The 17461-nt window shown below is 47.9% G+C and overlaps 1 protein-coding gene across 1 annotated transcript in view; it reads left to right on the forward strand.

Moving 5' to 3' along the window:
• The first annotated feature begins 340 nt into the window (after nucleotides 1-340).
• Hsf2bp (heat shock transcription factor 2 binding protein) overlaps nucleotides 341-17461 on the forward strand; it is an 82180-nt gene continuing 65059 nt past the window's right edge. The window contains exons 1-3 of the mRNA XM_032888695.1: nucleotides 341-390; nucleotides 1538-1688; nucleotides 12208-12311. Coding sequence (XP_032744586.1) covers nucleotides 343-390; nucleotides 1538-1688; nucleotides 12208-12311 — 303 coding nt within the window. The 5' untranslated portion in view covers nucleotides 341-342. The remainder of the gene's footprint in view (nucleotides 391-1537; nucleotides 1689-12207; nucleotides 12312-17461) is intronic.

The raw sequence follows: 17461 nt of genomic DNA on the forward strand, positions 1-17461 counted from the left end.
TAACACAGAAGCACTTGGCCAAGGGACGACGAGGTTCTCCTTGTGCGGTTTTTCAGTTTGTAGGTTTGGTTCTAGCATCCTCTCCGTAAACAGGGAAGGACAGATTCTGTTTGACACTCAGGCCTCATTTTGCAGGTCACAAGTCTGAAACACTGAAGGAGGAGAGCCGCAGTAGAATCCAGTTCCATCTCATCCCTGGGTCCAGGGGCCGAGAGTGAAGCGCAAATTTGGCGAGATTTGAACCTCGCGGCTTTCCGTATGGTCGGGCATCTTCAGATTCCCGCACTTTTTTTGCGTGTGTTAGAGAGCTCTGCGCAGGCGCACAAAGCTGAGGCCTTGGCTATGGCTGCGATCGTGGGCGAGGGTTCCGGTACTGAGGAGGCCTGCCGGGTCAGTGTGTGCCCCACATATGGGAGCTACTGGTGTTTACTTCCCTCAGGGTGGCTCCTGTGCCTGAGAAGATGTCCCTGTAGCCCTGAAGGGGCCAGGCCGGGAGCCGCGCAAGGGTGGGCCAGACCAGAGACACGAGGCGCGGTTCCAAGTCATCTGTGGAGGCCTTCAAGTTAAAAAGTGGTAGCTCGGGTTGGGGATTTAGCTCAGTGGTAGAGCGCTTGCCTAGGAAGCTCAAGGCCCTGGGTTCGGTCCCCAGCTCCAAAAAAAAAAAAAAGTGGTAGCTCAGGTTTTAGGCTGTGAGGCTCCGGGGAACCAGAGCCGTGCACTTATCTGGGTTCTGCCTCTGGTGTCCCTTCACAAGAGGGCCTGGTTGACGCCTACTTCCAGTGGGACGCCATTGTATAGTAGCATGAATGTTTGGGGACAGCAGAGGCCAAATGCAGCCGCAGGGATGCCATCCTGGAGTTCAGTTTGGGGCGCATTAACTTGCGGGCATTTTCTTTGGCTTTTAGAAATGTATATTTGGTTTTTCCTCTTAAGTGTTTCCATTCCCTCTTCCGCTGTATTCATTCTTACTGAATCAGAATTTTGGTGTGTTGCTCAGGCTGGTCTCCAACGCTTGGGCAAAGCCATATTTCGGCCTCAGTCTCTTTCTTGAGACGCTAGGACTATGGGTGTGGATTACCACCCTCGTCCACCGCCAGCAAGGCTCTCTGTATATAAAGCCCACGTATACACAAACACACTCACGAATACACATCTATATCCATATATGTGTAACAGAAGGGACATCAGATGCCAGGGGTGGTGGAAGAGTCCTGTAATCCAGCACTAGGGAGGCAGAGGCAGGCACACTGCCTAGTCTGCCCAGTTCCAGAACAGCCAGGGCTACACAGTGAGACCCGCCCTCTCAAAAAGCGAATCAAAGCTCCAGCGCGTGCGCATGCGCGCGCTCGCAAAAACACACACACACACACACACACACACACACACACACACACACACACACGAACATGATGTAAACACATTTGTGAGGCAGTTATGAATGTAAGAGTCTGGAAAGAAAAGGAAAGTTGATTTGGGTTGCTAGTTCTAGTCATCTGAAGAGAAATACTACAATGCTAAGACCTGCTTGTTCCTTTAGCACATGGAATCTAAGGAAGAATTCGTTAAAGTCAGAAAGAAGGACCTGGAGCGGCTGACGACGGAAGTGATGCAAATCCGGGACTTCTTACCCAGAATACTAAATGGGGAGTTACTGGAAAGCTTCCAGAAGTTGAAGATTGTAGAAAAAAGTGAGTTTTCCCTCATGTGTGCCCTCTTGTCTTTAGGTGGGTAGGGGGCGCCAGCTTTCAGTGTTGAGCTAAGTCCTGGATTGCTAGGATTCCTTTATCCAGATGTTTGACATTTGAACAACGTATCAAATAGTTTGACATTTGAACAATGTATCAAATACCAGTCAGGACCCTGTTATTATTATTATTTTTTTTGGGGGGGGGAGGTACTTGGAGCTTGCGACAGCACTTTCCCAATTGGGACTGGACTGCAATCCAATCAGCTTTTCGGTGGCTAAGGCTAATTTCTCGAGTCACATCGGACCGCCAGCCCTCATAGTGTGCGCCCCAGAGACCCAAGTAATGTCTTGAGCTGTAAGTCCAAATAAGGAAGTGTCTTATTTTTCCCCAGTAATTTTTTTTATTCACTTTATGTCCCGATTGCAGCCCCTCCCCCACACCAGTGTGGTGTTGTCCTGTCATCCCGAAGGTGTCCTCATCCGCCCCTACCTCCTCCCCCACCAAGAAAGTGTCTTGACTGAGGAATGTAGGTTTCCGAGCCAGTCTCAATGGTGCCCGTGCCTGTAATCCAGTACTTAGGTGGTGGAGGTATAAGGACCGAGAGTTCAGGATCCTTTTCCCCTATGTACCGAGTTCAAGCCTCGCCTGAGAGCCGTGAAACAGGCAGCACAGTGATCTCAGAAGTGGAGGACAATCAGGCCACCTAAGTTGTAAGCTAGAAGGGATTGGAATGTGGGTTTCTAGTTTGTACACATGTACTTGGCCAGTTAGCCAGCCCTATTCAGTTAGAAGGGTGAAGCAGTTAGAAGTTTGTGAGACTCCAGTTCCAGGGCATCCATTATCCTCACACAGACACGCCTACAGGCAAAATGTCAATGTGTGTGAACTTAAAAATTAAAAAAAAAGAAAGGAGTGAACGGTAATGGTTACACGGAGCCCTGTCCTATTCTGTCAGGAGTCTTCTCAGCCATTAACTTCCGCCTTGTACTGTATTCTGGGAGGTGGACCCCCTACAGACTGGAATTGGAAGGCCTCTCTGAGCAAAGAGAGAGGGACTGGGTGGGAGGGGTGCTGGCCTGCCCTCTGCCCCTCTTGTTACTCCGGTGTTTGGGTGGTATTCCTCCACAAGTGCCCTCCCAGTGGCCTCCTCCACAGTCTACCTCTTACTGGACGACATTCTCCCTTTGAGAGGGCCGTCACCATTCCCTGGCTATGTCACTATCTTCCTGGGGGGCCTTACTCCTCCTGTCGCCGGTTATTGACTTTCTAACCGCTTCATTCTGATCTCATGCTCAGCTGGCAAGTTTTGAGAGCAATTAGCGTCAGTGCATTTATTTCCAGAAAAGGAAAATGCTGCCTGGTAACAGAGTGCATTAGCCTGCTGGCTGATTGTTTCACTGTAAAGCCACGAACCGGTGGTCTGCGAAAACATATCAGGATCTCATTCGTCAGGGATTAGACGCCAGTCTCCTTCCCAGGGGCCACACATGAATCTGGTAACTTGATAAAGTCAGACTACAGGGGCTGTTCACTTGAGGTTCATGGCCTTCCCAGGCTGTGTGTCCCTTCCCCATCTATCTCTGCATTGTCCTTTTGGTCACCTTTGCCTATTCACCTTTCTCAAGACCAGCAGTTCTCATCCTTCCTAACGCTGTGACCCTTTGACACAGTTCCTCATGTCGTGGTGACCCCCAAACTTAAAATAGTTTCGTTGCCACTTCATAACTATGATTCTGCTGCTGCTGTGGATCGTAATGTAAATACCTTTGTTTTCCGATCGTCTTAGGTGGCCCCTGTGAAAGGGTCTTTCGACCCCTAGCTCCCAAGAGGTTGTGACCCACAGGTTGAAAACTGCTACTCAGAAGCCCTTAGACAGTGCAGGTGCCCGAGGCCCAGACTTGTCCTATTTCATCATAGCCTCCCCAAGGCAGTCTTGTGCACACAGACAGCCTTAGTCCTTTTGATGCGAGTGGCTGCTGGACGCATCTCTGTCGCCAGCATCCGCCTTTCCCTGACTCCCACTTGGCATCTTTTCTCGATTGATCATTCGGACTCTAAGTGCCCATGCTAAGCTAATCAGGGACAGGTGTGTGTCTGACTAGATCAGGTTACGTCTCACTGAGGCGTGCGTGACCACACATACAGAGGAATGGGAGGCACCTCACCGGGCTCTGGGGACAGGCTTGGACTTAGGTGGTGTGGGAATGAAGCAGTGTTTTATGTTGGAGATGGCTTCCTATATCCTGGGATAACCTCGAATTCTCTGTGCAGCCCAGGCTGGCCTCAAACAGTAGACATTCCTACTTCAGCCCCCTAAGTCCTTAAGCGCTGCTTTGACAGCTCAGAGCAAGGTGGAGCTTTGTGTAAAGAGGCAACTAGGGGCTGAGTGTGAAGCGGACCCGGGTCTTGTTTGCTCCTAAACAGTGACGCTCAAATAAATGTAGAACACTGTGTAGACGGACCTTGCCCGCACCTCTGAGGCTATCAGGAAGCCAGGCTGTGTTTGTGCGTCACTCTTCAGGCCAGGTCAGGTTTCTCCTTCTGAAAGTGGGGGAGCTTTGGAAAGGAGTTCGATGACTATGAAGTGACATCGTGACACGTTCCCGTTAATGGGAGACATAACTTTCCTGTTTACTTGGCAGCTGGCTCTAACTGGGCCTGCTACTGTAGCCCGACAAGTGGCAGGGCACCCTCCCACTTAGTCAGCAAGATCGTTTTTACTTTCTTCTGCCTGACTCCTACTGATTCCCTTCTGCCGCTTCTCCCTGGCCTGCCTTGGAGCTGTACCGCCAGCGAGCTCGGAGCTGTACCGCCAGCGAGCTCGGGAGATGCTGTCTGACTTTATCAGCTGTCGTCATCTCTGCTGTTTTGGTGGGGCCCTTGTGCTTGCCTCCTCTAGGCTGTGTCTGCTGTCCCCAGCCTGGTCATCTTTGCCTGATTCTATCATTCTACCACTGGAGCGAAGCTGTTACAATAGCTGCTCCTTGTCCGTAGAATAAAGACCAGCTAGCAAACGGTGGAGCCTTTGTACTGACGGGTAAGCCTTGCCCAGAGTAGCACTGACGACCCAGACACGAGCCCTGTATTAGGCATTAGGCACACCTCGTGTCCTTTGCTTCCTGGGAGGTCACTGTAAACTTTCAACTTAGGCCCTCCCTGACTACCTCCGCTCTTCTGGCCAAGGCAAGGTTGAAGAGATGGCCTTCTACAGCGCCCTTTATCTACTTTTTGCTCTTGAATTCTTCTTCTTCTTCTTTTTTTTTTTTTTTTTTTTTTTTTTTTTTTTTTTTTTTTTTTTTTTTTTTTTTTTTTTTGTGACAGGGTCTTACTTGGTAGCCCTGGCTGTCCTGGGATTCTCTATGTAGATCAGGCTGGCCGTTCACTCACAGAGATCCCCCTGCCTCTGCCTCCCAAGGGCCCGAGTGGGTGAGCTAGGTATCAGATAGCATGCCGAACTTGATTACGAGCTAGCATGAGACCTGCCTCTGAGAAGCTGGGCAGGTAAGCAGTGCCTTGTCTAAGCGTCTTTTAAGGAGGCAACACTGAGGAAAAGGCACACTTATGATTTTATACGTCTGAGTATGTAGCCTGAATGCATGTATGTGTGCCATGCCTGAGGAACTTAGAAGGGCGTGTCGGATCCTCTGTTACTGGACTTACTGACGGTTGTGAACTGCTATGTAGGTGCTGGGAATTGAACCCAGGTCCTCCGAAAGAGCTGCTCTCTATCCCCCGCAGAGCACCGTTTATTTTAAGGAGGAGAAGGAAAGGCTCGTGACAGTCACAAAGGGAGTAAGTAAGGATGGTCGTTTGGATTTGTCAGGTGGCTTTCCTGCTTGTGCAGGACTTGTGGCCAGCAGAAGAAAGGCAGTAAAGGTGGGATGTTCACGGCGGACGGGAGGGGATTGGCTGAGGTCAGAGGAGCTTGGAACCCCTAACTGGAATGATCCTAAAATACAGATCAAGTGGTGTGTATTGGGGGATGGTTTGAATCTGAGGATCCAGATGAGTTAGAAGGATTGGTGGGATGGAGAGTATCCCTCAGGGCGACTGCTAGGCTCCACTGGACTCGCTCTGACTGGATGGGTGGGATCATGAGATGATAGTAAAGGGAAGGATTGTAGGTCAGGATCGGGCATGGTAGAAGTGTGGAGAGGCAGGACATCTGTGACATCCGCGTCCTCCATGTTGGCTAGCATTTCATTGTGTTTTCTGGAACTATAAAGCACTCATCTAAGAGCATTAGAGCACTTGCCTGGCTACATACCGGGCCCCGAGTAAGGTCCTAGGACTCTGTTACTCCCCCAACCCCCAAGTCTCCAAGGATGTGGCAGGTTTGAGATGACTTAATCATTCTGAATGGTTTGTATGGTACCTGCTTTGTAGAATCTTGGAGGAAGTGTTTTTGGAGAGAGCATTCTGGCAGATCCACAGCCCAGCAGCGTCAGTTGTGGCTCAGATGCTATCACACAGTGAACTTGGGAGAGCCTTGACTTGAAGTTTACCAAGTTGGAAAGTGTGTAAATATGAAATACTCCCGTGGACATTGTCAGTGCTCTTCAGTGCTGGGCAGTGCAGGAAGGGAGGAGTCCTGCACGGTTGTTGATCGTGTTGAGGTCTCAGTTGAGACAGGGAGAGGGAGAGCACTGTGGGGCTTTCAGTTATCATCCAAGACCAGCCAGCTAAAAGGACAGAGACTGCGACCGAGCCCTTCAGTTTTCTGTAATTACAGTGAGGACGGTAAAGGATTTGCTGCTGGCAGCCGAGTCCTGGGCAGAGCCAGCTTCAAGAAGCAGAGCCTTAAGAGGTTAAGGCGCTTGTTTGGCTGAAGAATGGTCCTCCTCAGTCAGGGAAGGCTGTCCTCTTCAGGAATGGTGAGGAAGGAGATGCCTGTCTACCTGGCCTGATAACCCTGTGGAGGCTGGAGTGAAATACCAAGTCCAGATTGTCCTCATATCCCAGAGTCTTGTGACTTGAAAGGGACAGGATGATCGGGAATTTTAGATTCTGCTAGAACATCTTGTGAGCTTGAGGATCTCGGTCCACGGGGGCCCTCTAGTGGTTACTTGAAAGACAAGTACACCAGATGGTTATAATCTTGGAGCGCAATAGGGAAGAAAAGACAGAGACAGTGAAAGGGGAGGTGTGTCACAGATGCCACACAACTATAAAAGGCCACCAGAATCCCAAGGGGGTTGGCTGGGGGAAGCCAAGGCAGCTTTATGGAGTAGACTTAGGGGACAGTTAAAAGGCATCCTAGAATTAGTTTATTCAGGAGAAGGAATAGCATTTGGTACGGTAGGCAAATGGATTTCAGTTCAGCATGTTGGGAAATGCAGGTCGTGCAGTGTACAGTCTGCCCACTGTAGAAGTGAGTTGACTAGACTTAAGCAGTGTTCACCAGGTAAACGTATGTGGTCGTCCTCTGTGGGTCACTGGATTATTCTATGTACCCGAGATACTTAACAGCTCCTCTGGAATAGTGGCCCAGAGCTGGTTCTGGAGCCCTTGAGTTTCTGCAACGGCTTGTTTCTGGGAAACTTGTAGGATGCAGATCATTCTGGAAGTGTCTGTTTGCTGTGGAAAACTATGTCAGTAAAAGTGCCCCACGAAGGGCTGACAGTCTGATGAAACCCTGGCAAGTTGCAGAGTATCTGTCAAGAATTTCCCTGAAAAGGTACCTTCAAGTATAGTCCCCAGGTCCTCAGAACGGGACTTTGGAAAAAGGTTTTCACAGGGGTAAAATGAGGCCTGATGGGCTCTAGTCCAGTATGACCTTCTTGTCAGGAAAGTTTTTTTTTTTTTTTTTTTTTTTTTTTTTTTTTTTTTTTTTTTTTTTTGGAGCTGGGGACCAACCTAGGGCCTTGCGCTTGCTAGGCAAGCGCCTACCACTGAGCCAAATCCCCAACCCCTTGTCAGGAAAGTTTTAACCGTGGTCATAGTGAGGTCTGTGTGAAGATAGGGGGAGGCCAGTGAGGGGAGAGACCGTGAAGAACAGGCCATGTAGGGTCTGCCAAAGTGCTTCTTAATCCAGGGAACGTTCGGTAGAAAGAGGCAAGGAACAGGTCTGCCTGTCGAGGTTTCACCCCGAGTTTGGCCCTGCTAACCCCTGGCCTGTGAGGCGTACGTCCCATGTGCTGGGAATGTGTACACCGCCCAAATCTCAGCTCAAAGTGAAGATGGAGCTTGTCAGCACTGCACTCTTTCTCTTGACGCTTCCAGAGTGCCGGGAAGGAAAAGGCTAACGGTTATTTACAAGTATCTGTGTTTTCAGACAGCTGTTGTGGTAAAAACGATTTCACATTTATGGAAAACAACTGATGACGTGTTGTAGACACGCCAGGTAACGGGGAAGAGAAACCAGACCCCGTGTGAGCTGCTTTCCAGAAGCCCTGCCTCTCAGCAGCAGCTCCCGTCCCTCTTCCTAAGTAGGCTGAATGTGCAGATACTCATTCTCATGGTACCAACACCATCAAAACTACATCTGTGTCACATGCCATGCCAGCTACATAGCGGGGAGCTGTAGCAGAGGGGTGGGTGTTGACATTGAGCTCTGCCAGGACTACAGAGTAAATTTAAGTCCACCCTGGGTAACTTCAAAAATGAAAAAAGAGGGCTGTGGAGACAGCTTAGTGACAGAGGGCTTGCCAAGCATTCTCGAGACTTTCCGTTCAATCCATAGGGCTATCAAAACCACCACCACCAAAACCTATCAAACCTATCGGGCTATGGGGGTACACACCTATTATCCCAGCCCTGAGAAGACTGACCCAGCTGGATTCTGGAAAATACGGTGAGACTGTGATCTAACCCCCCAAACAAAGCCAGAGCTATATAAAGATCCTCATTCCAGAGTACTGCTGTTGAAATAGTCTGTGCATAGATGGCTTCCCTGTATCCTAGCCTGTCTAGTGCGCCGCCTTCTATCCAGTTAGGTGGCTAGAGATTCTCTTGGTTTGGGTGCTAAAAGCAGTGAAAGCAGCTAGGTTGGGTGACAGACACCCTGTGACAGAGTTCGTGTAAGATGTTTCCGTTCTGTGTATCAGCCATTGCATTGTTTATATTATTTCTGTTTGCAGATTTAAAAATTTGTAAAGGCAATATGTTTTTGTTTCCTTATGTATTGTCTTTATGACTGTTTTAGAGATTCTGTGTAGATCAGGTTGGCCTGGAACTCAGAGAGATCTGCTTTCTGCACTACCACTCCTGGCCAAAGGCAGTTTATTCCCCCCATCCCCGACCCTCAGACAGGGGTTCTTTGTATCGTTCTGACTGCCCTGGAACTCGATCTGTAGACCAGGCCAGCCTTGATCTCCGAGATCAGCCTGCCTTTGCCTCTTGAGTGCACCACCACCTCCTGACTTTAAAGCCCCGTGTTCTTAAGGGAGACCTTCTGTTTTAACTAAAGCTGTATTTGTCTGTCCACGCAGAAGGGTGAAGAATGTATAAAGAAGTGACACTCGTGTGAAAATATTTAGGGAGTGTCTACAACATTCCACACACTTTCCTAAGCACTTGGGGTGCAGCATGAAACAAACCATGATAATCTCCCGTCCTGGTGGTGGTGGTGGTTGGTTGCAAGCAGTGGTCCCATCGGGCCACTAGGGGGTGCTCTGACACTGCTGATAGGATCGCTGTAGGGCTGGACAGTCTCCTGAGCACTGTGGCCTGGAATTTCCTGAGGTTCCATGTCCTGACCCAGGCCTCGTTGAGCCTGTTGCTTTGATCTGAAAACCTGCAGCACGCTCACAGAAAGCTACACGAGAGGAACTTATATAATGGAAGTGGCGGCTGGTTTTACGTGACAAGATTTGTAGACATTTAGTTACCCCCTCCTCTCGGCTGTGTTCGAGTAGCAAAGTTTAGTAACAGAAGCAGACTTTCAGAGTTGGTTACCAGGAGCAAACATCGACACTGCTGGTAGTTCTATTGTTTAGTTCCTGTCTGGCTATGGTCTGTATTTCATAGCTCACATATGCTTATAATGTAATATGGGTATGTGTAGGTGTCGTTCAACACGGTTACATGTATTCAACAGTATTATTTTAAAGCTAGAGGTCCACTGCTCTTTGGTTGCATGGGTGGTCAGGGTTAGTGGGACAAGGGAGAGTTCATACGGTATGACAGACCTGAAAAGTCAGGGAGGAGAGCTCTGACGGAGGGAGAATAAATAGCCAGCCCAGCTTGCATGCTTCTAGGAAATGTGAACGGGCTCTTGCCAGCCAGTTTCATAATCTCCAACTTGTTGTTGACCTTTGGGTTCTAATCTTCCTTCTTGGACAGGGTCTCAAGGAAATGTAGACGCTTTCCTTGTTCTTTCTCCAGAATGCTTGGGATGCCAAGTGGCTCTAGGCAGTCCCTGGGGTTTTTTGTGTAAGTGTCCCTTTGCCTTTTCAGACCTCTGGAGCACCAAGCCTGCCCCTTCCCTTGCCTGTGCTGAATTGATCCTCAGCCTGAAAACTGTTTCTCCTTGAGGTGGAGGGGTGTATGGTTCCATATGTTCTTAGAGGTACTCTCCCTTTCCTGGGTTCCATTACTTTCTGTTTATACTCCTCCATTGCTGTAGCCGAGCCCTCTTGTCCACTGTGCATTCCACTCCTACTGCTAGTGATGAGAGCTGAGGAAGTTGTTTTTGAAGTATGATTCCCATAAAACCTCACCTAGGAGCCTTGTTAGAAACTTAATTTCTTTGGGCGGGAGAGATGGCTCAGTGGTTAAGAGTACTTGCTGCTCTGGCAGAGGACTAGGATTTGGGTCCCAGCACTGGTAACCCACAACTGTTTGTAACTCCAGTCCCAGGGGATCTGACACCCTCTCCTGGCATCCACTGGCACCAGGGGTGAACATGGTATGGATGCATATATGCAGGCAAACATTTATACAGAAAAGAGAGGACTTATTTCTTTTCAGTGTATGTGTGAGTGCTTGCATGTATGCCTGTGCACCGTATTCATGCTTGGTACTGAGGAGGCCAGAAGTGGCGGTCAGAGTTTCAGGCTGTCGTAAGCTGCCGTGTGGGTTCTGGGAACAAAACTCTGCAAGAGCAGCCACTGTTCTCGACCACTGAGCCATCTTTGCAGACCCCACATATAAATCTTAGGAAAAGAAACGCACCCTTTCTTTACCCTCCCTGAGGAGCTGTTGGCAGCTACTGGTGTAGGATGAAAGGGGATGGTTCTCCTCAGTGGTGCAGTCACTGGTGAGTCGCTGTACTCCATGTTCATGCCACAGGAACTAAACTCAGAAGGTCATAAAAATGTCCAAACTCAGCAGCAGCCGAAGCCGTGAGAATAAGAGGAGGCTTCTTGGAAAGCCCTAGGTCTTGCCAAGGTTGGACCCCAGTACAGGGGTATATGGGGGAGGGCAATAGGGGGGATGTATAGGGGAACACCTGTATGGGGGAGAGGGAGGGGAGGGAATGGGGGCTTATGGACAGGAAACCGGGAAGGGAATAACCTTTGAAATGTAAGTAAAGAAATATATAATAAAAAAATTTAAAAAAAAAGAAAAAAAAGAGGAGGCTTCTTGGCCGTCAGGTGATCGATCATCAGGAGTGGGAGGGGCGTGAGAGTGGATAATGGTGGCGGGAAGGAGTCAGATGTGGTAGATGTGTCCATGAAAGAAGTACCTTACAGAAAAGAAAGGCAAGTTCTGAGGCCCAGCTAAACGCGTGGAGTCACGAACTCTGGGCGCCAGGCCCAAGTCCCCTGGGGTCCCAGCGCATCAGGACTTGTTCGTCACTGTCTCTCAGGACGTAGTCTCAAATCTTGTATATATTGGCAAAAACAATGTTTGATTTCTTAGCCTTGAGATCAGATTCTTAAAAATTTCAATTTAATACCCAATTCTTTTGAACAGTGGCATTTCTGCAGTATGACAGTATCTAAAGTTGATAATATGCTTCTCGTCGGTTTATTGATGTGGGTGTCTTTTGAGGTTTTTGTTGGCCATTTGACTCATAAGCTGAGTGATGGTGGAGAGGAAGTGTTACGTCGTCGTCACTACCCCTCACGGTAGCATGTTCTTGTGCTGATCTCTGCTGCTTCCCGCCTCCGCTGACTACTACTGCAGTTGTTCCATTGAGTCAGTCTCCAGTTGGTGGGACTTGTTCTGTGAGTCAGCTCCTGCTGGCACCGGCCACTCGTGAGATGCCTTCTGCTTTTTATGGCACAGACACACGTTTGTGCCATGAGATAGTCAGGCTTCTCCGCTCTGCCTTCAGTACTTTATAAATAACTCGCTTTCTCGAAGCCTTGAGTACCCGTCTGGCAGTAAATGAGGTCTTTAAATCACAAAGTAAGATAACAGGAGAATTTCTTTCAGGACTGGAGGCAGTTCAGTGCCACAATTGTGCTTAGTGTGCATGGGACGGGCTTCACTCCCCAGCGTCTATTCCCACCCCTCCCCACAAAAAAGGATTTCTGGTAAAGCTTGAAAAATGGAAGAGAGCCTAGACACAGGACTATAAGCATGTTGTGTGTGGTTCCACATGTCTTAAGTATTTTTCTGTCTCTTCTAGACCTGGAAAGAAAAGAACAAGAATTAGAGCAGCTGAGATTGGACTGTGAACACTTCAAAGCCCGGCTAGAAACTGCACTGGCAGACAGTGGGAGGGAGAAGAAGGTAGGCTCTTGGGCAAGGCTCCTGCAGGGGCTGGGCCCAGAGGCTGTTGCTTTGCTGCCTTTTGCTCCTGAGGAGCGATCTCACATTTTCTCTGTTAACCCTCAGGAGATTGTAGTTTCAAAGATGTGTATTTTGAGTGGGTTCGAAGGTAGGTGAACTGTTAATGGAGTTTATAACCATTTAGCAGGTAGACCATTCACTTTTTAGTATATATTTTTGTATATTTAGAGTCTGTGGGCATAAGAGAGTGTCTGGTGTGAATATTTATGCATATTATGCAGGCTTGTGTTTGCTTCACTTTGTATGGTGTTCAGAGGACAACTTGTGGGAGTTGCTTCTTTTCCCCCATGTGGGTTCTGGGTTGGTGGGAAGTAAGTACCTTTACCCATTGAGCATCTCACCAGCCTCCTTGTAAAGTTTATATTTAAAGGCTGCTTCAGCTTAACATGATGGTTCACACCTTTAACCTCAGCACCCAGGAGGCAGAGGCAGGTGGATCTCAGTCAGTTTGAGACCAGTCTGGTCTACACAGTGAGTTCCAGGGCAGCCAGGGCCACATAGGGAGACCAAAACAAAACGAGTCTGCTCTATCGTACATATTTATAACATGGTAAGAATCTGGAAGCAAGTAACTAATATTGGTAATATATTAAGTTAGAAATATTGCTAATTAATCTGGTTATGACTTAATGATACTTAGGAAATAACTAGTTATATTTTATTTTACTCTTGGGGGAACTATATTTTTCTTTATTAAAATTATTTTATATTTTCATGTATGTCTTTTATATTTGCATGTATGTCTGTCCAGTGTGTGTGGGACTGGTTTCCTCAGAGGCCAGAAGAAGGTGTCAAATCCTCTGGAACTGGAGTTACAGTTCACTGTGAGCTGCCCTGTAGGCTCTGGGCCTGAACCTAGGTCCTCAGCAAAACTAGCAAGCACTTTTAACTGCCAAGCACCTCTCTAGCCCCTATAATATTTTTTGAAAATATTTTTATAATAGGATGGCATACATTAATTCTTCTACTATAAAACTAGTCCTGTGCTTCCACTTGTAGAATTTTGGGCTTGCCTCCCTCTGTATTTTAAAATGGAGCAGTAGTACTGAGCAGTGACAGCCAGTGTGTGTTGGATACTGTCGTGTGCTCACAGGCATATCAGCAGGCGTTACTGTCGTACAAGACCCTGAGTCCGGGGCCATACTGTCTGCGCGCTAGGGAACGTGCTGTAGCAGATGTTTTGTAAACTGGTAGAGCGGGCTTGTATTTCAATACAGAGCAAGTAGAACATGGTAGGAGAGAGTTTATTCTTAAGCCTGGATTAGGTTTTGTGTAAACTACACAAAGTTGAAGTTTTAGTGTTGCTATATTCCATTAAGATTGGCTCATAAATTGCAAGGCAGTATGGTTAGTTTTAGACGAAGCATTTTTAAAGGATTTATTTATTTATTTTATATATGAGAATATACTGTCACTCTCTCAGACACACCAGAGGAGGACATCGGATCCCATTATAGATGGCTGTGAGCCGCCATGTGGTTGCTGGGAACTGAACTCAGGACCTCTGGAGGAGCAGTCAGTGTTCTTAACTGCTGAGCCATCTCTCCAGCCCAAGAATTTTATTTTTAATTCAAATATTGCATAATTTCTCTCCCTTTTCTTTCTTATGCTTCTCATGTCTCTAACCCCTGCTCCTCTCAAATTCATGACCTGTTTTTCTTTATCATTGTTCTACACACACACACACACACACACACACACACACACACACGTATATAAGTATATAAGTGAATACATATATAAATGCAACTTGCTGAGTCTGTTTACTGTTGCTTGTCTGTATCTGATTCCAGGGTTGACCACTTGGCATGGAGAGTCATTTAGGGCCTCTTCGCTGGGGGAGACTAATTCTCCCGCTCTCAGCAGTTGTAGGTTGTCATAGTTCTTCATTTAGGAGTGGGCCCTGTGAGCTTTCCTCATTCACGTTAGTGCGTCAGCTGATGTTGGAGCTATTCGGGTCTTTTTAAGGCAGCCAGCTTGTAGATGCTGCAGCGGTATAGCTTTCCCGTCACAGTTAGAAGACAGCTTCACAGAGAGCTTTGGTTCTCAGTTCTTACAATCTTACCAGTCCCTTGGAAAAGGGAAACTTAAGGCCGTCTAGCATTCAAGCTCTCACAGGGGTTTTGCTGCCCACTTTTAGCCTGATTTACAATGAGTACTGAGAGTGAAAAACAGAGTAGAAACATTTTAAAACTGGCTTTAAAAAATCACATTTAAAATTGGGACCAATCAATGGATAATCATTGGAGATTAGCACCATTGTGTGTACCAAGACAATAGGACAGGTAGGTGCCTGAGGGCACCTCAGTGATGGCAGAGAGCAGACTCACTCTGCAATCAAGAGGACAACCTGGTGTTAATCCCAGCACCCAGGAGGCGGAGGCAGGAGGCTCTCTGTGAGTTTGAGACCAGCCTGGTCGACATAGCGCATACTAGAGATGAAACCTTGGCCCTGTGCATGTTAGACAAGAACTGATGTACTCAGCTGTAATACAGTCACGCCCTACTGGAGTTCTTCCAGCCTCGCTTTGTTACCCAGAAAATCATAGTCCAGCACAGACTAAGATCTGTGAGCAGAACTCATGGACGGTCCTGGTGGAGGAAGTCGACTGCACACACACAGAGATAAAGCTCTGTGCTCAGAAGCATTGACATGGGATCTGGGCTAGAACGGTCAATGAATTTGTCTTCACTGGGCCTCGCTATAGCCTAAGCTAGTGGTAGCCTTGGCTGTCCCCCATCTGATGCTATGTATGCAAGGCAGTTCACAGAGGCTTCTACTCAGATTTCAAGGAATGTTGGGGAGGCTGGATGATGTGTGACAGAGGTAAGAGTATTGGAGGTAGCCCTTGAGAGAGCAGTGGGTGTGAGGTGGGGCAGAGACCCCAGGACACTGAAGAGCCTACAAGTGTAGACTGTCCGCCAGGGAAAGTTCTAGACAGTGAACAGGGCCAGCCTGGAAGAGCCATGGAGCTGCAGTGGTGTACTCTAGGGGACGGGCTCCCCAGCCTTTGGCATTCAGGAAATGCCACTGCGCATCTCAGCCGTGGAACTGTAGGGGACGGGCTCCCCAGCCTTTGGCACCTGGGTAACGCCACTGCACATCTCAGCCGTGGAACTGTAGGTGCTGACATTTGCCCTGCTGATTCCTGTCTTGCTTTGGTCTCTGTGCTCTTTGCCTTGTGCCCCTTTTGGATTGGAGGTCTTTATTTTGCTGTGTACTTGGGATATGCAAAACTTTCGTTTTGGCCTTATAGGGGCTCACAGGCAAGAGCTTGTCTTGAGTCTCAGGAAACTTTATACTAGTGCTACTGACCAGTGCAGGAACTATTGAGACACTGGGGAAATGAACTAAAGGACTTTGGGTATACATAGGATGGTTCTGTTATGTGTTATTAATCATGGCCTTGTTGCTATATTCCGGAATTAGAGATGGTTTTAGGAGATGTGTTTGGGTGTCAGGTTGACAGAGGGTGCACTTGTGATAGTTAATCTTGATTGTCAACTTGGACTGAGAAATGCCAAGGACATTTGTGAGGTACATTTCTGCTGTGCTTATGGACGTAATTCTGGTGAGGATTAAGAGGGGAACAGCTACTCTGAATCCTGCTTGAGAACCCAGATAGACTAAAGGGCAAGAAGGAGAAAGCATGGGACTGTTCTCTGTGCTGGTGTCCATGAGGTGAGCAGCTTTGTCCTGCTCTACTGTCCTGTCCTGACTATAGCTGTGAGACGGACTGACTATGGACTGAAGCCCTGAAACTGATGGAAAACTTGTTGTCCTTCTACATTGTTCTGTCAGGCATTTGTCCGTGATGAAAGGCTGATAACACAGCAGCTCAGTGCTGAAAGGCCTGTGGGCAGACACCCTGTAAGCAGGCGTGTCCCACTGAAGTGGGGTGGTGAATGAGGCCTGGGGTCTGCTCTCTAGTCCTGTGTAGAATGGGCGTGGTGATACACACCTCACACTTGGAAGTTGGAGGCAGGAAGGTCAGAAATTCAAGATTATCCTCTGTTACATAGTGACCTTGAGATCTGCCTGTTTCAAAAACAAACACAGTGACAGCTGTGCCTGTCCCAGAGCACAGAGACCTTTTGCTGTTGCCAAGTCTCTTCCCCTGGCCTCTGTCCTCCAAGAGCAGGTATCCATCCCAAGTCTCTTTTCCAGTGATCCAACTTAGTTGCTGCGTTGAAGGAGAGGAGACCACGTCACTACAAAGCCCCTGCATCAGAGTCCTCAGCCCAAGGGGACAGAAACTGTCCCGTGCACAGCACACTCATGTTTTACGTTCTATACTTTCCTTACGTACTGGATTGATAATGATTTTACCCACCCTGAAGTACTTTCTGGCAGTAATCTAACTCAGTCTCCGAGGTGCTGGATTCTTTCCTGCTTCCTCAGCTCTATAATAAGCTAACAGTCCTGCCTCATGGTCTGTACAGGCCTGGGCAGGGACCACAGACAGCGCCTCAGAAAAGACAGCTGCAGAGACAAGCGACCTTATTATAGCCAGCTCGCTTACCCCGATCATCCAGTGGAAAACTAGTCAGGGCTAAAGCATCCCCTCATTTCCAGTAAGGTCAGCGCACTGCACACGAAGACAGTAATAATACTTAGTGTTCAGAGCCTGGCCATTCCTTCAGTCAGTCTGGGTGTGCACTGAAAGGCAGCTGCAGCCACGCCTCTATTTTATTTTATTTTATTTTACTTTATTTTATTTTGAGATGTGGTCTTGCTATGGAGTCTGAGCTGCCTTCAACGCTATGTAGCTTAGGCTGGCCTTGAACTTTTGATCTTCCTGTCTCAGCCAGCCTCCAAGTGCTGGAATGAAAGGCATTTACCAGCATGTTGGCTCCGTGTACTTTTATCTCATAGCATGGACCTTTCCCCATTAGCAAACCAGCCAGGACAGAGACTGTCAGTTTTCTGTTATATTTTACTTTCTATATTTTTAATTTATCAGGAAAGAGTTGCTACTTTTAGCTTGCTAAAAAGGAAGCTGTTGGAAACGTTAATTCAGTGATTCAAGAAACTCTAAAAAGTTTATTTTTAAATGTATGTATGTATGTATGTATGTATGTATGTATGT

The sequence above is a fragment of the Rattus rattus genome, chromosome 18 (genome assembly GCF_011064425.1).
Source record: "Rattus rattus isolate New Zealand chromosome 18, Rrattus_CSIRO_v1, whole genome shotgun sequence".
Taxonomy (NCBI): Eukaryota; Metazoa; Chordata; class Mammalia; order Rodentia; family Muridae; genus Rattus; species Rattus rattus.